The following is a 22,394-nucleotide window of genomic DNA, read 5'->3' as shown; positions in this document are numbered from 1 at the left end:
ACACTTTTTAACATTCCTGTCAACATACCAAAAATAACCTTCGTAATTTGGTCGGGTTATTTGTTACTCATCATACTAAATTTACGGTGTATATTTAAAAAAAACTGTGATACTGTGACAAGGACAAACAATAATAGCGCTTTCTCTGCTACTCCTACTGAAAGTTCCATAAGTGCATCTCGTTTGGTCATCTGGCCCTTCCCCCTTTTCATCTCTCTATTATTATACCTCTATGTCCGAAGCATGGGGTAAAGAGTTATAGTTTAAATGTATAACTTTTATTCGCTACAAATAACTTACCTCACTTTCAAGCCTTCGGCTGTTTTGTGTGATATAAAAAAGATATACACAAACACAGAGTGCTTTCGTTATCGCTGACCAAACTCTGCGGGGTGGATATGTAGGTCATATTGAACAACTTTTACTATGGGCCAACCCCGAAATAGCGAAAAACATATTCTGCCGTTTCATATTTTTCGGTGAATCAGAGTCAATGTTTTTATCAATCAATCAATCAATCAATAAGAATTTATTTCGAACAATGTCCATATTGTGTTAGTAACATACAAATACTTAAATCTAGGGTTAGTATGACAAGATATTACTACAAATTCCTACATAAAGGGGCATGTAGCTGCGCCCAGTGCTTCAGCCACGGTGAGTCCCACCGGTCGGCCAACGTGCACAGGATGGTATTCGAGCTGGCGCGCCACCGCCTCAACAGCGAGCTACACCTCTTCCTGATGATCGCGTGAAAGCCATCGATCCGTCCCTCCGTAAACATACCCGAGGCGCTACAGTGCCGCGGCAGCCCGAACACCACCCTGTACGCGTTGTTGTACTGCACCCGCAGAGCGCTGTATGCCCTTATGCATTTATAGATGAGCTGATTTAGTCTCACGAGTTCTGAGTTGGCCCCATAATAAAAGTTGTTCAGTATGACCTATTCACCCCTTCAGAGTTTGGTCAGTGTTAACAAAAGCATAATTTGATAATTTTATGAACTGTCTATTAACAAATCGTTACTTTGCTTTGAACATTATCTTCCTAGCGTTAACTCGGTTTTTTTTTGCCACGGCTCATTAGATCCTGAGGTCCGTTTGGCAACTAATCCCAATAATTGGCGTAAACATTAGTTTTTACGAAAGCGACTGCCATTTGACCTTCCAACCCAGAAGGTAACTAGACCTTATTGGGATTAGTCCGATTTCCTCACGATGTTTTCCTTCACCGAAAACCGACTGGTAAATATGAAATGATATTTCGTAGGTACATAAGTTCCGAAAAACTCATTAATACGAGCCGCGGTTTGAACCCGTGACCTCCAGATTGAAAGTCGCACGCTCTTACACCGAAAAAAATATTTTTCTACAATACTACCAGAACGTAGAGTAGTTAAAAATATAGTTATACCTACTAAAATCCGGTAGTAATAACAAAAAATGTTGTATCGTGTAAAACTTGTTTTTTAAACATCACTGTTTAATTCTAGTTAAATGCAATTTAGTATTGCTTACAATTTCGTTGTATAGTAATTCATAAAATGCAGAAATGTTATGTATACCCAACATTTCTGCACTTTATGAATTACTATACGCTTCATAGAGTTAACAAATTTAATTTAACCAGAATGGTCTGGTTATGTTTACAAAGTGCCCTGTCGTCACATATACAACAAGACTATATTTATAGTACAGCTAACCAGATTCTGGTTTTACCAGGTTTTTTTTTCAGTGTACCGCTACCGCGGCCACCAACGATCCTTTTGATTGTTGCTTTAAACGTTGCGCGAAAAATAAAAAGCAAAGCAAATTTAAGAACCTTTTTGAGGCATCGAAGTGTAAAGGGCACAAATGAGAAACGTAATTAGAATAACTGACAAAAAATTATCATTTACCTAAATCTTCTATGATAATAGAAAATTCTTTGATGAGATTGAAAACCGTAATGTTTCCGGCGCTGATCTAAGTCAAATGTATTTTTACCACCTATGACACTCCTATTATTAGTAAAAGACGTGACATAATTAAGATGCCTTGCGTATCTTTTACTATAATGGTAAACAACAAAAAATGGAATTTGAATGCATTGTGTTAAGCGCTGCGTGTCAATCGCCCAATGTTACTTAGGCTTAGCATAGAAAATGACGCAAAATATTCATTGAAAATAAATAAATCTCTACTCACTTTTGTCTCTTTTAAGAAACTGAAATCGCAAGTCCACATATATTTCAAACCATTCACAAACGCATTTCTTTCATTTGCAGCATAAAAGCGCCTGTTAAAATGCATGCGCTCGCCAAGAATAAATTCCCGCACTGCATCTTACACTTCAAAGCACCTCTTATACCGCAGTTGTAGAAAATAAAAACTAATTTGTGGGCCAAATCGTATGCATAAAACATTACTCGGGTCTCGGCAAACTTCCGTTTCTCAACACAGATCTAAGTGAATATCTCTGTTTTACACCGTTATGGTTTTTAGATTTCTTTCCCCAACAAAGACATGAATATAAATAGACGTAATATTAAAGCGCCATTTCACGCCACAAAATAATCCCTTTTTCTTTTTTGCGCTCTGTCGTCGTGTTGGGGGCAAGTAATATGCACCATCAGTCATACTTAGGAGGAATTTTCAATTTACCCCCGTGAAGACTAACTTAATAAAGATGGATTACTTGGTCTCGGTAACCTTGCACGTGGTATCGAGCGAATGGCTTGTAGAGTTTTGAGAGTGCTATAAAGTTTACGACACACTTCTGCAGCTAACTAGTTAATTTAAAACAATTCGAGGAGCTCGTGGCAGTAAAAACTGCAAGTTTTGCCAGGTATGTTAGTTAGAGTAGATGTAGTTAGAGCATTATTTTTTATGTTATTAGTGCAGGATTAAGAGTTAAGTATTAAGTTTGATACTGTATGTGACTGCGATTTAATACGTTAGTATAATACAATCCTTTAGTTTATTATACCTTATTATTATTATGTATAATTTATGTACCCCTAACTCGTTTAAAAGGGGCGCACTATATAATATGCAATGAATAGCAATGAAGGATGGACATTGGACAATGATAATAGACTGCCAATCACTAGTAACGCCTATATTAAAAATAATCCCAAACGCTTGTACAATCCCTAAAAACATTTCAATAGCGCGTTGCAGAATTCGCCGCTCCCAGTACAGCGCCATCTCGCGTTATATACGGTAAACATGCTTGAAAGTACGGAGGTACGGACGCGAACATAAATATGAAGAGTCGATGTATTGACCGTAAGAAGCATCGTATATTTAAAGGCCCTCGTTGTTCATACCTTGATTTTTAAAAACTTGGCGGTTGGTGATTGATAAGAATGTGCACTTACATATTACTGAACAAGTAAATGTAGCAAAAACTATCAAAATGACGAGAGCAATTCCCTTAGCTTTTCGACATTGGCTTGTGGCGCAATCAGGCATTTTTGGGGTTCCGTAGTGTTTTCTGTCCAGTGTATCCGTATAAATTATAATATATCGTATACATACACATACATTATTATGTCGTTGCATAGGCATTTCAAACCAAATAAGGCTCTTTAGAAACAATTTTTGATAAGAAAATATTTTCGAAAATTATCGCTCTGAAAGGAAAATAAATGTCTTTATTCCCCCTTCTAAATTTTGAATCATGGGTCAAAAATATTGCAAAAAAATCATAAAAGTAAAGCATAGTAAAGACTTTCAATGAAAAGAGGACGTGATCGTTTATGCAGTTTATGAGTTTTTTTTTATTACGAAAAGGTAAGCATTTGACCACAATCTCACCTGATGGAAAGTGCCGATGTAGTAGTGTATTTTTCGCAAAAAAGTATTCCGTTCTTAGTTAAAAGAGGTACAAGTTGCTGCGAAGGTGTACTTACTCCCTTTTGTTTGTTATGTGCATGATACCCCTATATAGCTTGCGTTCAATGAAGCCTTTTATGATGAACTCCTACGGAACTCTACACTCCACATGGCTTGACCTCTTGGTGCCTTTAATCGGGCTCAGTTTGCAATTTAAAAAAAAATTTGCCGAATGGGGATGGGGTTCCAAAAACTAACTGAAAAAAAGAAATAGGCTAATATCCTAGAAACCGATTTCGTCATTATAAACTGACCTGGGGCCCATTTCTCGAATGGTATTAGTGTGTTGCCATGGTAACCCATACGATTTGACAATTCGTGGAATTAAAAAAAATACAAAAATATAATTTAAAAAAAAATACTTCAAGCCCTAGCTAACAGAAATATAAGCATATTTGCCAAAAATAATAACTGTAGCGCAAACACAAACGAAGAAAAACGCGCACAAAGTTTGTTTGGAAAGAGCTTGCCCTACCCTTCGCCTTAAGTGCGAGTTCATACATTTGCTACTTGCATTTAGTGGCAAAGGTATGAATTCACACTTAACACTAATAACGTTCGAGAAATGGGCCCCTGTTGGATGGTGTAACGCATGGTTCGCAAATGCAAATTTGTGTTTAAGTATTAACAAAATATTTTTTTCTTTTATGCAAACATTTATTTCATTGTGGTTTGTAAACTATGGAAATAGTTTTGCAAGGTGCATAATGTCAGTTGTAAGGACGTACAGTGTTAATATTAAATGAAAAGCTAACATTTCATTACAAAAATGTGTCAATATAGATTATATCATTAATTAAGACGCATACCTTGACTCGTAATGTCATGTTATTAATAGCTAGAATTGACAAATCTGCGCGTCATCGTGGATGACACGAACTGTAATCTGGTATGTTTCATCGTTGCAAAGAAAACTGTTTAATCTACTAATATATAGGTTGGTAACCCACTAAATTCAGGCGCTAATTTCTAATTATTTGCATAACATTATGGAATTAATTCGAATACACAAATTAAATTATAACATGAATCAACTACATTCAGCGCAGTAAATAGCAGACGAATATTGCTTAAATATAAACCGCATATTGTTAAACATTCACAATCGGTCCGTTATTAATTAAAATCTAAACCTGTGGTAAAGCCATCAAAATATTTAGTTAATTAATACATTAGCCCCATTTATTGTGGGTTGGCTGTATTGGTAATAAGTCAATATATTTCAAGAATTTGGACGTGTATCTCTTGTACAATAGTCTAACTTCTAGTGAAATAGATCAAATAAATAGTAGCCGGCGCCGCCCGTGCATACGCATCTGTTGTGGTCTATAATTTAAGGATTACTCACGCCAGACCGGGCCGGGGCCGGGCCGGAGCTTCCGGCGCTTCCTTGTCTATGGAAAGCATCACGTGATCACCGATCAGCCGTCATAGAAAATGACGTGTCGAACGCCTCGGCCCGGGCATGGTCCGGTCTAGCGTGAAGTCATCCTTTATACATATTTGCGTTTATTTGTTTAGGAACAACGCGATAAGTAGTTTGATCTCCTAATGCCCATTCAGTAATAAATTGATAAAAAGATATTAGTATCTAAATAGACCTATATATTAGTAGATTAAACAGTTTTCTTTGCAACGATGAAACATACCAGATTACAGTTCGTGTCATCCACGATGACGCGCAGATTTGTCAATTCTAGCTATTAATAACATGACATTACGAGTCAAGGTATGCGTCTTAATTAATGATATAATCTATATTTTGTTCAATATTTGGATTCGTGTCATTTGAAATATTCTCGTGTACTTAAGGCTTTGGCCACTTTTTCACAAACCAATGTTATCTATTTAAAAATAATGTACTTTGGTCATTGTTCCAGTATCCACGGTGGATGTGGACGCGGTGCTTGGCCGTACGGCGTCACTACCGTGCGACGTCGCACCGGACGCCGCCGAGGACCGAGTGTACATGGTGCTCTGGTTCCGAGCCGGCAAGGCGACCGGCGGGAAACCTATATACAGGTAAGTCGAAACAGTTTATAGACTGTTCAGAAGGGCGAAGATGGTCAGCTCTTTATCATTTGTCACCATGCCAGTCACTTGCGCACTTACATACTTGTTAGAACGTGACAGGCATAGTGACAAGTGATCAAAGGACTCGAGTATCCAAGTAAAAACTCCGTCAACAATTATATAAGTAGGTTTTATCTAAATAACATGAAAAAAATAGGCGTTAATAGGAAATAAAATTAGGAAGTACACTTTAGCAAGTATAACTTAGGAAAAAAGGTTAATTTGATCCAAACTTCTAGAATGTGTTTTTATGTTTAAGTATATGTTTTTGAATCTAAATCTACAACCTCATAATAACGTATCAGCGTTCAAAGTGGGTACCTACTTAGTTCATCGCAAATCGCAATTTACTCGCAGGTAAATTTCTTCGCTTGTCGCGTTCCTCATTAGAGCTGTACCAAGTTCCATAGCAGTTTGAGCTCATGTAATTAATACCGCAGCTCATATTGCAGGCGTCTTATTCGCATCTTACTAAGAAAGTAACCAGTATAGTGCGAGTTCAAAATCCGTAAGAACTAGGTGCAAGCGGAGATCTTCCTTACACTGGTCGTTTCGGTCGATAAGGACTACAGCCAATGCGTGTGAGCTCTCTCGGTACCTTAGCAATTTGTAACTGTTGAAGAGAAAGGGCCAATTAATGTAACATAATTAGCTGCTCACGACTACGTTCGTTTAGATTTTTTTGAATTTTTAACTGCACTTTGCATTTCGATAATTCCTTTCTTAACTCTACAACTTTTTATTTCAACTGGCTGTCATTTTACAATATTTAATTCTAAATATAAATTTGCCTATACTGCAAACGATATCTCACCGCTATGAATTCACTGATGTGTGAATATGGATGAAGTCACCCTCTATCTAAACCATTTTTCGTTAGGGCAATCGTTTGAATAATGTATCGTATCAATCGTACATCTTCATAACTAACCACCTGGGCTCACCTGACCAAGATCGCACTAATGCCAAGATAAATATGAAATATGAGCGAGTATTCGTAGATAAAAATGGCGGATTGATTTACTGTGGTCCGGCCGGAGATCCGGATCGCCGGGTTCCAGCGTCAGCCAATCCGCTTGGGACTTATTTTATTTTGAGATTAAGTGTTGAAAATAGTACGAATTTTGAAAACAAATACATATTATTATATTATTTGCTCGTGTCGTAATAATCTAACTTACATTTCACTAATATTATACTAATCTAATAACTCTTTATACGTATAGTTTAATCTAGCACAGTAAGAAGAAATAGGAGAAACAGGTTAGCGGGAAGTCATTGATTTTTTTTGTTTGCCACCGACGTAGTATAAAAAATAAAAAAAAAGAATTATCGAGAGAAATTTTGCAAGTTGGCTCGAGAGCATATACTTTGTTAGGTATACTAACTAGCAAGACGCATGGTCGAAACTCGCTGGTAATAAAAAAAAATGTAATTTTTCTTCCAATAAAACAGCTGTACTTAGTATAAAATAAACACACCTACTCGGAAAAGGTTTGTCTTCCCTGCTAGGAGGGATCGATGTGGCACTTTTCTTTCCTGGTAGGAGGGATGAAATTAACACTTATATGACACTATTTTTATATTTAATTGCATACGGTTTTTTTAAGATAAATAATATTTTGAAAGATAATTTATTTCATTTCATTTCATGTATTCATCAACCTTAATATATTGTGTCAGAATGAAACATTATAAATCCGGCCTATTTGCCTAATACAATTTTACAATAATACCTTAAATCATAATACATAATTGACCTATTATTAAAAATAATAAAAATTACAATATCTCAAAAACCAATAAAATTAATCCATAATTAACATTGAATAATAAACTTAAAACTCATCGACACTACAGTAATAGTTTTCCAACAAGTATACTTTTAGCTTCGATTTGAATTTCTTATGACATGTAGATTTTAACTCTACTATAGAATCCTATTATAGAATCCTTCGCTTCGCTCAGGATTCAATGTAAATATCGCCGTAAATATGTCATTTTGCTCCCTTGTGACACAATCTACTATTTTCGTCGGTTTTCTTTTGAACAGCCTAGTGTAGAAGCTATTATGCCCGCCTTCAGGTATTCAGTGAAAGCTAATTTGTTCCAAATCAATGTTTTATCACCGTACAAAATGTATTAGTACGATCACAACTGGATTTTCACGAATCAAATTAAACAATTATTACCAAGTGTCGTATCGGGTGAAATCACTCTAGTTCCCCATAGCAACCCAACAGCGAATCAAACATTGATTTCGTTGAAAACTAATTAAATATTCACCCAGTACGTGTCTGCGATAGAAATTGTTAAAAATATTGTGAAATTCTCGCTTTTATTCGAGCATTTGTGAAAAATGTCGAACGCGGGGCGAATACGATTCGCGTGGCTCAAATTGGAAATCAGTAGATATAGTTTACGGATCAAAAACATTTTAGAAAAAGGTCACTTCTAAGGACAATACCTTAAAAGTTAACGGCTCTTGTACATATACATATATATCTTATTTAAAAAAAAAAACAGCCAAGTGCAAGTCGGACTCGCGCACGAAGGGTTCCGTAAGGTCAACTCGGCGAAGACCGGCATACTTTATTTAAAAAGAACTTAATTGACAAATTTTAGCTATCCTGTTGCCTGAAAGTAAAATTTTCTGAAATTAGTTGATAAAATATTTCGTTGGTTTCTAATTAAACTTGCCAAATTCTCATTTAAGGCATCGGATAGTGAAATAAACACTCGTTTTTAAAACACGTCGCAATGGACGAACTCAGCGCCAATGTCGGCTAAGATCGTCTAATGGCGAATTTACCTACACATAGGCAACCTACGTAATTATAGATGTTTGTACGAGTGCGAACTACAATAACAACTGAATGTAGACTCTAATATGTCAAGAATAGGGTTTATTATGGCTGATTTCATGCAAAGTTTCGTTTGTCGGGTAAGACCGGCATACATCGCCATACAGGGGTCGAAAACATGCAGGTAAGTATTAATAAAACAATGAGATCAAACATTGAGATCAATACAAATGTATTTTAATCAATACAATTCTTAAGTAAAATACTAAACGAGTATTGATTTAAGTACTCTTAAAAATTGAGGCCAAGAATACCACAAAAAGTAGCAAATGTATATTGCATTGAAATGGAAGTGATAACATTCATCAGTGAAATAAACTGCTGATTCATATAAACTATTTCGAGGTAGACAGACACAAAATGCTTAACATCTGACCAAGGTTGGTCCCTTACTGTGTTCACCTTTAAGATATGGCATTTTTAGTCTCACGATCTTAAATTCCATGGCGACTGCTCTATCAAGAATTTAATAAGTAAGTATGTCCATTGTCCACGACCTTTTCTTGTCACATTTTGAGCAAGTATACTAGTTAACTATATATTATATACTAGTGGCTCCGTGAGCTGTTGACGCGTTAAGTTTAGAACATGTAAAAATTATAAATATCATTATCACAGTTAAACTCATAATAGTCATAAGCGCCATAGACATTATTGGCGCTTAAGTTCTTTATGAAATTCTACATTTAAAAAAAAAACTAAAATTAGATCGACAAAAAAGTCTATTAAATCTTAAAATCTGGCCACAAAATTTCACGAGAATCGGTTGAGAGTTGCGACCTGTAGAGGATGCAAAATGCCCGAGTCAAAACGTAGATCTTCGCTAACGCTACGGTCAATAATAAATAAAAAAAAACATATACAGAAAAGGTTGGCAACTTCTGAAAACGGTGAAGACCGGCATATGACGATATTAGCCTCCAAACTTTTGACGGACTTCGACACTACTACATTTTGAAGTTAGTTTTTTTCCACCAGAAATATCTTCGTGAAATAACCAGTTTAAGGTTATTGTAATATAATATTCATATAAATACATTAATAAAGAATAGACTTACCTATATCGATCTTAAAAAGACTTCAGTTTAATCACTTAAAAAAAATTTTTACGACAGCGTGTTGTACTCCCAATACGAGTTGCCAACCTGACTAAACTTGAAAGGCCGGTTTTTCTCTTCATGCTAGAGGTAGCGCCATCTGTGTAAATTTATAAGAACTAGAACTGTTTTATCATTACGTAAATTGTGTTGCCATCCTCGTAGCTGTACAGAATTTGCTGTAATTCTTGCTAGACGGCCTTCGCCGGCAGACGGTCTTCACCGAGTTGACCTTACCATTATTTATAAAAACGTCAAAAAAATATGTTTGTTGTATGGGAGCCCCCCTTAAATATTTATTTTATTCTGTTTTTAGTATTTGTTGTTATAGTGGAGACAGAAATACATAATCTGTAGAAATTTCAACTGGCTAACTATCACGGTTCATGAGATACAGCCTGGTACAGAGTGGTGACAGACGGACGGACGGACAGCGAAGTCTTAGTAAAAGGGTCCCGTTTGACCCTTTGGCTACGGAACCCTAGAAAAACCAACTGATTACATATATTTTGGAAATGTTATTTTACTAGATTTCTTTTTCTGCCCATATTGGTACGGTAAGAAAAAAAACATAGTTTTTTTGCGGATTTAGCTAAGCGGCTACTTGATGTCATTCGGGACAGAAGGGCTGGTAGCTTCCTCGCTCAACGAATATTGTATTGCGATTCAGCTAGGAAATCCTGCCAGCATCTTTGGGTCCATGCCTCGGGGGCTTTTTTTAGAGTTAGATTTTTAGTTTTTATGTAGTTAATCTAAACCTAGATTTATAACAAAATATTATTACTTACGAATTAAATATCGGAAAAAATTAAACCTCCCCTAACTTTTTTTTCACTTGTGGGCGCCATTTTAAATGCCTCTTATTAATGCCAATATGTCATTAATAAGAGGTTGTCAATACCTATAACGCGCACACTGTCTATTATCGGAGTAAGTGAGATAGCACTGTCGCATGTTACGGGGCCTGGGCAAGTTAATAATAAGAAAAATATTGAAATAAAATAAAAAATGGATTATTTGTGTAACATTACTCGTTAGCAGTTTAGCTATAATGGTTTTGAAATTGTAATTTTAATTGCAGACCGTCATCATTTTACATGGTTATTTTAACACCAATCTTCGCATTTTTTTTTCTATCAAGCCGATTTCATTCAATCATGTATCGAGTACGACCGATGTCTTTGAAATATAATGAATATTTTGTACAAATATGTCTTTTTGATAGGTATTTTATTTAATACCCAAAATCGCACTTCATACCTACAGACTTCGTTGTTTTAGGGGAGAATGATTCATCAAAAAATTTTAAACTTCTAATTGCAATGATGTTGCATAATTATTCTTATTTGTTGTGTAATAGAATCAAAAAGTTAAGCCAACCCAATATCGTAAATATACTCGTAAAAGTTACTTTTGTGTACTACCTAATAATCCTACATTACATACCTGTAGATTGATACCTGAAGCTTTTATAACAATTGTACTTTAAGTTAACATACTGCTATAAATCCACTATGGCATAGTTGCCGACGTGATGCCAATAACTGGCTTTTATAGGCGGTAGATATTTAAAGCTACCGGCATTGCCCTAATAATAGCTTCACCGGAGTGATTAATGACCAACGCCCGTATAACGGTTTAGTATGTACGATATTAACTCTTTTCAAAGATAAGCGTTTAACGTTCTATTTGATGTGGGGTTTGAAAAGGGTTTTAGTAAATTAGCTGTTCCTGTGATTACCTATCTGAAAGAATAGTTAATCCTTACAATACATGTACTGAAACATACGACCGAAATACACGATAACTGAATTATTTAGATGTCCGTGTACGTTCGAATTGGCCTGTTAGTTTGCAGTTTCTCGTATGTCATATTCATGTACCTATTATGAAGTAAATTAAAGGTACTTAACACTTCCCAATATCCGGGACAATGAAAGTGATTAATGTAAGTACTGCTTTATTAATAATGATTTTGTTATACCTACTACGTCGGTGGCGAACAAGCATATGACCCGCCTGATGGTAAGGAGTCTCCGTAGCCTAGGGACGCTTGCAACTCCAGAGGTTAACATGAGCGTTGCCGACCGACCCTAACACTCCACACCCTCGGCCTCGTTGAGCTCTGCGAACCTCACCGGCAGGGACACAACACTATAAGTAGAGTCTATCAGTGTTATATCACTGCGGTTCTCTGTAAGGTGGTAGGTACTTCCCCAGTTAGGCTTTGCTCTAAGTCTGGAATGACATTGCTGTGCTGTGCCCTACCACACAAAGCGAGATGACATGCACAGTGCCTATACTCTTTTGGACGTAGCTTAAGGACATACCCGGGTCCAAAATTGATAACCTAAACTTAAATGTGTGTGAATTTAAAGACATCAATTAGATATCATACTGATATCAGGAACTTTCGAATTAACACATTAATTACACAGGTAATCCTTATAATTCCTTATGTAAAACATTCATCATTTTTATTCAGTGCTTGCAATATAAGGGCAATATTATACTATTATACAGTAAGGGAATTCAATATAAATATAAAGGAAATAAATAAAGTAAAATTATGCTACTGGTAAACAGACAAGATAAAATGTTCCCGGAATCAGCTATCAGCTTTTATCAGCACGGGAATTTATTTACGACACTGGACCACTCTCCATTTTCATGCTAACAAACTACCCTCGCAAATACCTTTCTATTACAAGGAATTTCATAGGTGTTGTGATAAAATATCTTGGTCTCGAGAGATATTGGAACAAGAGAGATAATGGTCCTTAACTTTGGGGTAAATGTTCACAGTTATTCCTAGGATATGTATGACGTAAACTGGGGTTACTTTGATTTGCTGGGTAACATTGAACGACGAATTTTGAGGAAAATTCATTTTATAATAGACGTCTCTCGGAAAAGCAGTAAAAGCAAAAGTAAAATACCTTACTTGGAACGTTTTTCTCTACCTGAGAAGACAACAACGCTTAATCTCAATTCCCTTTAAACCAATTAGGTATCCCTGTCATAAATAAAATCTTAAATTCAAGAATTATATACAATTTCCCTAATATATGTGATTAGCAATTCACTTAGCCGAAATTGCTTGTATTCCCATATTTTCAGGTCACTGAACTTGGAAATTAAATTTATTGTAGGGGTACAGAAAACAACAATGTTGAAAATTAATTGAACTTATTTTGTTTCTCATCAAATACATATAACATTTATACAATACAACTAAAGGCATTGACATATTAGAGCAAGATCCCAGAGCCGCCAGACCTTACTTATTTTGTCATAACTAAATTGCATGGGATAATATAGTGTTAGTATGTACTTTTAATGTCTGCATACTTGCTATATTGACCCGATGGCCAATTGTCCGGTACAAGGTGCTAAAGGTTGGTAAAAATAATACTAATTATCTTTTTATATATGATACTCAGGTAACTATTACTAACCATTTTGTAAGTAGCCACACCAATTGGAGGGGCCCAACCATCCCCCAGACCCACATAAACTTTATATGTGTATCTGTGTGAAACTTTATGTGGGTTTGGGGGATGGTTGGGCCTCTCCAATTGGTTTGGCTACTTACAAAATGGTTAGTAATAGTTCCCTGAGTATCATATATGTATAAGTAAAATACAAAGAACATATCTTTTTGACAGCTTTAAAGCGTCTGGTAAAAGTTACCGCCTGCAGATATGGTCTGGCAATGTTGATTATTGTTTTTTAATATTATTTTCTAAAACATACATAAAAATCAGCCATGAGAATATTAAGAAAAGTTAGTATTAATTTTACCAACCTTTAGCACCTTGTACCGGACAAATATAGCAAGTGTGCAGACATTAAAAGTTCATACTAACACTATATTATCCCATACATTTTATTCATGAGAAAATAAGTAAGGTCTGGCGGCTCTGGGATTTGGACTATATATCTAAGGACGAGCCTTACGGGCAATAAGAGTGAGGCCAGTACAGCGGTGCCACGCACACGAATTCGAGCACACGGTTGATAGGTTTGCATCACGCGTGCAATTGGTCATAACTCATTGCGTTAGACTGCACGACTGCCCATATTAGTGCCCATAAGGCCTTAGATATACGTCAAAGATCAATGACTAAAGGACGACTTACGTTAGGACGGTCCGGGTCTAGGCTGAGGCGTCCGAAACCTCGTGTTCTACATATAGAAATCATCACGTCACCCATCATAGTAAAGACGTTCAACATTTGTAAATGACCAAAAGTACCGTCTATTTAAAATTCTGTAAAAGTCTGATATGAGATAATGTATACATATAGGTATATGCAACGTCGTACAGTAATCGGTGGAGCGAGTTTAGCGACGTTCTAGCGGCTTCCGTGTCACGCACACCTTGTATAACGTTACTTTACCGCGCTATCAAACATACTGCTTGAGTAGATAATATGATACACTTCTTTTTTTTATATTATATACTAGGTGTAGTTTGGATGAGCCATCTTATTTAAAGCTGTATGTATACTAAATTTCTATTCTAATTTAGGAATTTTAATGTTATTTCACTCAGAATCACGAACACTTTCGATCCCCATAAGAGAAAAAAACCTGCCAAGTGCGAGTTGGACTCGCGCACGAAGGGTTCCGTACGATTATCTATAAAAACGACAATAAAATCACGTTTGTTGTATGGGAGCCCACTTTAATATTAATTTTATTCTGTTTTTTTAGTATTTGTTGTTATAGCGGCATCAGAAATAAATCATATATGAAAATTTCAACTAACTATCACGGCTCAGGAGATAAGGCCCGGTGACAGACGGGCGGACAGCGGAGTCTTAGTAATAGCGTCCCGTTTTGCCCTTTTGGTCCCGTTTTACCCTAAAAAGTGTCCCAATATTTTAATTTTCGTTCTGTTACCATTTTTTATAAACTTTTATATAACTGTAATGGAATGGAAAGAACGAAAACAAAACGGAATTTTTTAGACACATTTTTTATGGATCGAAAAAATTCATAATTCTAAGTAGAAATAACTGGAAAAAACTCTAATTTTAAATAAAAACCAGTGTACAATTAAAAAAAAATTATTGAGTCGTCATTTGAGTTTTTAATTAAATCGTTAGGATTGAGACTTAAAATGACTTGTGTCACACGTCTTCAGTATATTTTAGTCTTATTCAAAATAAAAAATACAAACTAAATTGGGGTTTTTGGTCCGGGTTTGATGGGTGCAATTTGGTGTGAAAATTGCGTTGAAAAGTGAAAATTACTATAACTCGATATCGATAAAATTTACGAGTACGACTGCACCGTTATGTAATTTTTATGTAATTTTTAAATAGGTAGTGTTAGAATGACTTAATGAAATGAATAACTTAATGTCAGGGTAATGATTTAATGTCAAGAGGTCAGATTTTTACAGTTTTAATAAATTTAAGATGGTGTTTACTTCAAAAATGTCCCATATATTATTATTGTTTACATTTTGCTTTCTATCGATATCGATAACCCTTAAGAGTCCCCGGCAAGCTCGGATCTCCATACAAACGTTGTTACGCTCTCATTTTAAAATGACTAGCTAGATTGCTCTGAATTAATGGCTGTAGTTAGTTTATGTAGCTTCAGATACCACAGTTAAAAAAATACTCCGGCACGGCTCCGTTTTTCCCCCGAAAATCCGGGATATGCTTAAAGTATACCTAAGTCTCGGTCTGCCAACGCTAGTCCAAACTGCAGTTTTCAACCTCGGGGGCCTACTGCGAAAACAGAAATTCGCAAATTGCGGCGATCATTCTCTTTTACTCTCACTAATACTTAATTAGAGTGACAGAGAAAAATGCCCGCAATTAACGAACTTCGATTTTCGCGGTTATAGCCCAGAGCTCGTAACTACGAATTCAATTATACCCCGACATTAATGAGAACTTAGCGTGAACAAAACAAGCTCTCTCAACGCCATTTAAAAGTCAATATTAATAGATTAAGATTTTAATTACTTACCGTTAGCAGCCGCTATGAAAAAGTTGATTACCTGACGGTTAAAATTAATACTCGGTGATTACGGTGCTTGAATTATAATTAAGTGGACTGAAATAGAGTAAACAGCGCAGAAGTTTCTTTATTTCGAATCATAAAAGCGGAAAACGATTGTGGTATAACGTATAATAAGCGGGCACCATGGAAGCTAATGGACGTTTGCAACTTTGGTTATTGATATACCACTGCCAATCCTTTAAAGTCTCACGACAGGACTGGCTGGTTTTCTTTAGAAAACATCACGTGATGCGAGTATCGCACGCATCGGTCCTACTCGTAGCGCGAGTCATCTTTAAGGGCCACCCCACAGCGTCTCCCGGACGTCGGCGCCTATTTTTTTATACTACGTTGGTGGTAAAGAAGCATACGGCCCGCCTTATGGTAAGCAGTTTCCCTAGCCTATGTACGCCTGCAACTCCAGAGGAGTTACATGCGTGTTGCCAACCCTAACAACCCTCCCTCCCCTCGTTGAGCTCTTACCTTACTCACCGGCAGGAACACAACACTATGAGTAGGGTCTAGTGTTATTTGGCTGCGGTTTTCTGTAAGGTGGAGGTACTTCCCCAGTTGGGCTCTGCTCTAGATCTGGAATGACATCCGCTGTGCTGTGCCCTACCACACAAAGCGAGATGAAATTCACAATGCCCATACCTCTCTTGTGGACGTAGTTTAAGGACGTACCCGGGTTCAAAAAGAGCCAAAATCTTTAAGGGCCACCTCACAGCGTCTCCCGAACGTCGGCGTCTATTTAACACTATCCTGCTCGACGTAATGTTGGCGCAATGGGGCAGCGACGCAATTTTCTATAGCGCTGACTAGACGTCAATGCTCAAATGACGCTAGTGTGGGGTGGACCTAAACCTGTAGGATGCATTCTCTGTCGAGAGAAAAGAAACAAATGCAGTTGGACTAAGATGATCGGCTCTTTATCATTTGTCACCATGCTTGTCATGTTCTAACAAGTATGTAAGCGCGAAAGTGACGGACATAGTGACAAGTGATAAAAATGAAACCATGCTGCCACCGCTGTAGGGGCAAGATGGTCGGCTCTTTATCATTTGTCACCATGCCCGTCACGTTCTAACAAGTATGTAAGCGCGAAAGTGACGGGTATAGTGACAAGTGATAAAAATGGAACCATGCAGCCACCAATGTCGCACTCGGATGATCTAGAAAACTTACTCATCAAAAACTTTTCGTAACATCTGTTTTCCCGATACACTTTTTTTTTCGTTTGGGGTTTGTCGATGTATGTCATCAGTAAACTGTTCCTTTGTCTCCCATTTTCCTATATTTTCCTAGAAAATTAACACAGGTCTACCACTTACCTATCTTAGGTGCTGGATAAAGAAGTTTCGCGGTGATTTTCAAGTAGAAGATTGAATTAGCTGACTTTTGGGACTAAAACTTTATTTTAACTTTTTTAATTACTTTATTTATTAATTAAATCAGCTTCATGCAGACAAGATTTCAACCAGTTCGACGCTGACTATAATTGACGGATCGTTAGATAAGGTGTCCGTTTCAGCTTGGACAAAGTGCTTTCATATGGCCGGATCTTCTCCTCTGCAGGTCAAATTTCTCAACCGATTTTCGTGAACATTTTTGAGCAGGTTAGGTATTTATACTTGCTGCAAAACTATTTGGCGACTGAGATCATAATGCTATCTCCTCTACCCTTGTGAAGACCAACCAAGAGTGAAGGAGATGGCAATATGACCTCACTCGCAGCTTACTTTTGCGGCAAGTATAGACAGAATTTAGCTGTCGTTTTGTTATTTGAAGAAAAAAAAAACAAAATGGCTAAATGGCATAAAGAACTTAAGCGGCAGTACAAGGTGCCCGCGAGGAAACTGAAAGATTTTAACAGTATATTCCGGATCGTATATAGAGACAAAAAGTCATAAAAACTTTTTTTAATTCGCCTTTTTTTCAAGGTTAATACCAATTAAACAAAAATCTTTTTTATCGTGTTTCAATGCATATTACCTTTTTGATGGCGATGTCGCCACTATGGGACCTAGTCTAGACGTCCTTAATATTGACAGATATTTAAAGTGACAAGCAACACTTTGAATAGACTAGTTTTTACGAAAAAAAATGTACCAATTCATATATTAGGCCATACATTTTCCAAGAACATGTACTCATTAATTGACTTGTATACTTTTTTCCTTCTTATGACCTCAGGAATACGTGGCTAATTTTTTTTTCGTTTCCTTGCGGGGGCACCTTGTAGAGGCACTTAAGACAATTTTGAATTTTCTGTGATAATTACTCAACGATTACTTTTAATTTTTTACATTTTTAAGCTTATCGCGAGGTCACAGAGCTATTAGTAACTTCTTACTAATTTCCTCACTTAAACAGTAGACCTATAGCCGTGTAGTGAACTTTCTGTGTCGATTATAGTCAAGGCAAGAGTTCCGTTGGTCAAGCGAGTGACCCCTCTAATGCTGTGTTTACGAATTCAAGCCTGTGCGTTATCGAATCAATTCTGAATATGCTAATGTTTCCAAACAAAGGGTGGAATGGTTTACTCATGCAATTCACCCTAAGTTTCCATTGTATACGCGGAAACAACAGACTACGATATAGGATAGACAATACAATATATGTAGTAGTAGTAGACTCTTTATAGTACAAAAACACATAATAAAAGTAACTTACAACTTACTACTGTGGCGCAGCGACCCGAAGTGGATCTTGGCCTCCGACACCTAAGACCGCCATGCATCTCTGTCCAAAGCCGTTTCTGTACAGTCGACGGCGTCGAGTTCGCTAAGGTCTTTTTGCACTTCGTCTCCCCAGCGGTACCTAGGGCATGCAGACAGTCTTCGGCAATTTAGAATTATTATACAACTAAGAAAAGCTAAGTACAACGTAGTAACAAAGGCCAACTTATGTCTTTAAGGGATATCTTCCAGATAATCTTTGAGTAGATGAGAGGAGAGAGTGAGAAGGTGACAAATGCAGCAACATGTACAACAGAGGACCAGAAAGACAAAGGATATAAATACATACAAAATTCATTATTGATTGAGCGTTAGCAAAGATCTTCGTTTCAGATGGGGCTTGTGCACAAATCACGCGAGGCTTTTTCTGCTACTTTTTGACTCCCCCCTCCCCCTTGGTGATATTTGGTGAGGTTCTTGGCTACCCATCCCCCACATAACCTCACGTGTAATTTTTTGAATTTTTTTCATTCGACCTAATTTTGATATAAACAGTAGGTATTCTGTATAGTAAATCTTGTATTTTTTTCTGTTTGTGTTATAAACGTGATGTATATTTGTCATACGCGCTCCAAAATTTCGTAAAATAGTCAATTTTCTCAGTTTCGTTCATTGTAGAAAACTACACGTGAGGTCTCCTTATACCCTAATTAGGGAACCTTTCATACCTGACAAGGGAAAGTTATCAATAGTTTTATAATAAATACATATGTAAACCTTTGACGGCCTAACGAACCTTTCAATAACTCCCACGCCGTATTTGGAAATGTATTGTTTCAATTTAGTGAAAGTTGATCTGCTCTACAGGCCTTAATGGATTAATTTTATGCACGTTGGCGTTATATATGCTCAGTTAGGTGGAAACAGGTTTATTAATATGCGCCTGTGATAGATAAACTTCGGCCAAAGGGAAGGCTTTTCGGAAATGATCGCAGAATTAGCAACATCCCTTCTTTTTCCTCCTTGTGAAAGTATCTCTGTTTGATATCTTTTCACGCTTCATCTGCTGCTGAACTATATTAGATTAAATTGTATAAATAGTTGTACATAGGTTTATGTATATGTTATAGTTTGCGTATTCATACTACGGGTTTTCTACTTTTTAGTTTAATTTATTATTATTGATTGCTCTCGTCCTACTTTTATGAGTATCCAAAACTCTCGTAGCAATATGAGATGTTCATATTGATTTGTCTTTCACCTGTTAGTGTTTAATCCTTTCGCATTTTCTCAAAGGTTAGCTGGAATATACCCCTATTATGGATAAGTTCGCCTTTGTACATAACATTTTTTTTAGTTTTGGTTTGTCTGTTTTATATTAACCTGTTTTATGCAATAAAGTCACAGACATACAGGACAGGAAGGGCACACCATGAGTAGGGTGTAGTGTTCGTTCGCTGCGGTTTTCTGTAAGGCTTGTAAGGCTCTTCTCTACCTATTTTTAGGGTTCCGTAGCCAAATGGCAAAAAACGGAACCCTTATAGATTCGTCATGTCCGTCTGTCTGTCCGATTCTGTCACAGCCACTTTTTTTATTATTATTTGGAAGCAATGGATAGTATAGACTAATAAAATATTGGCGTCTAAAACATTAATTGCTTCCTTTTTTTTTGTTTATACTATAGTGTCCCACCGCTGGGCAAAGGCCTCCTCTCGTTTTCTCCACTCGACCCGGGTCGAGTGGTGGAATTGCTTCCTTAACAGAAAATAACAGAACCGGTGTTTCTGAACATAACCCATTTTCAAAATGTATTCTCTTTTCTAGTTTCGACGTCCGCGGCCGCTCCTTCAACAAGGCGCTGCAATGGTCCGACCCGAACGCGTTCGGTCCCCGCGCATATTTCGCGACGGTGGCGCGCCCGGCGGCGCTCACGCTCGACACCGTACAGCTGGACGATGAAGGCATCTACCGCTGCCGCGTCGACTTCAAGAACTCTCCAACAAGAAACTTCCAGATACGGCTGTCTGTTATCGGTGAGTTTTTAAATGCTTCCTTACTTACTTCATTGGCTCAGCGATCTAAGATGAGGCTTTGATTTTGACACGAGACTGCACCAGTTCTGGTCTGGACGGGACTCGGTTCCGCGCTCTTCTTGCAAATAATTAAGGTAGTATCCTTTTACAAAATGATTAAATCATAAAAAATATTATTACTATCATGTGAGAATGCAATCTGCGACGTTAAATGGTCATTCACAAAAAATATGTTTGCGGTCTTATTGCTGCGACCCATGATGTATGAAATGTATGAAAGAAGTCGTGGCCATTAGAGGCAATCGCATACATACCGAACATATAAAGAATGACCCTAAAGATGTATCCACATTGTTTTAGTTACTTTAAAACAGCGAGCTCAGTGAGGGGGGGGATTAGGGTCGGCAACGCGCATGTAACTCCTCTGGAGTTGCCGGCGTACATAGGCTACGGAGACTGCTTACCATCAGGCGGGCCGTATGCTTGTTTGCCATCGACATAGTATAAAAAAAAAAACAATTGACCACAAAGACATTTTTGATTTATTTATTTATTTTCTTGTACGGATTTTTAATATTTTACATTTAATTATTAAATAATTAAATGTAAAATATTAAAAATCCGTAAAAGCTAAATTTTAGCTTCGTGTAATATATTTAATAAATGAATTTAATATTTTTAGTTAAATAATTATAGTTTTAAGTTAAATATCACATAGCATTTAGGGTTCAAACTACTTTGATTGTCAATACTAACTGTATGAAATGTCCAATGTAAAGTAAACCCTAAAAGTCTCAACCATTAAAGTCCGCGATTGAACAAATATAGCCCATCCAGCTTTATAAACCATTCGTATCGGAAAAAGTTGATTTTATATCCTGTAGGGCTAAGATGGTCGGCTCTTTATCATTTGTCACCATGCCTGTCACGTTCTAACAAGTATGTAAGCGCGAAAGTGACGGGCATAGTGACAAGCGATAAAAATGGAACCATGCTGCCACTGCTGAATGATCAAAGATCAAATCCAAAATCTAAATACACCGTAAATGGACGGGACAAAAAATGTTCCTTATCACAATAAATACGGACTATGGCGGTACAGATGTAATGAATAATCCTTTACCATCGTATTTTTTCGAGATCGTTCGTATTTGTCATGCTACTTCAGTCAACCTCAGTACACTTTGTACTGAGACTGACTGAAATAGCATAACGCGTTCGTACGTTTCCGTAAAAAAAAAACGATGGGAAAGAATTATTTACTACATTTAAAAAAAAAGTTATTTATTCAGGTATCAACCCATTAAATTACAATAACGCATATTTTTTTTTTTTATACTACGTCGGTGGCAAACAAGCATACGGCCTGCCTGATGGTAAGCAGTCTCCGTAGCCTATGTACACCTGCAACTCCAGAGGGGTTACATGCGCGTTGCCGACCCTAACCCCACCCCCCTCGTTGAGCTCTGGCAACCTACATATACACAACATATACAACAAAATACATACAACATATACAATTAAATTAAATATACAATTAAATTTCTCTAGACTAAAATTAAAGCTAATTATATAGGTGCAGCGGGGAAACCTTGCTCATACAGTAGCAGGTTGTATACACTACTTTAACAATACTACATTACATTTGTAGCTTCTAGTCCAAAATCACCTGTACCCCTAGTGTAGTTTTGATCGACATCATAACGTGACGAACGCGTTTGCGTTAAGTCTCATTTTGTATAGGATT

At 36.9% G+C, this 22,394-nt stretch overlaps 1 protein-coding gene across 2 annotated transcripts in view; it reads left to right on the top strand.

The window, feature by feature from the left end:
* Positions 1–22,394, top strand: part of LOC133528226 (hemicentin-1-like) — a 189,280-nt gene that overhangs the window by 36,123 nt on the left and 130,763 nt on the right. For both annotated transcript variants that reach the window (XM_061865505.1, XM_061865504.1), the window contains exons 3-4: positions 5,759–5,900; positions 20,439–20,647. In XM_061865505.1, coding sequence (XP_061721489.1) covers positions 5,759–5,900; positions 20,439–20,647 — 351 coding nt within the window. The remainder of the gene's footprint in view (positions 1–5,758; positions 5,901–20,438; positions 20,648–22,394) is intronic.

The sequence above is a fragment of the Cydia pomonella genome, chromosome 19 (genome assembly GCF_033807575.1).
Source record: "Cydia pomonella isolate Wapato2018A chromosome 19, ilCydPomo1, whole genome shotgun sequence".
Taxonomy (NCBI): domain Eukaryota; kingdom Metazoa; phylum Arthropoda; class Insecta; order Lepidoptera; family Tortricidae; genus Cydia; species Cydia pomonella.
The sequence above is the reverse complement of the archived record's forward strand: the minus strand, read 5'-3'. Positions and strand labels throughout refer to the sequence as shown.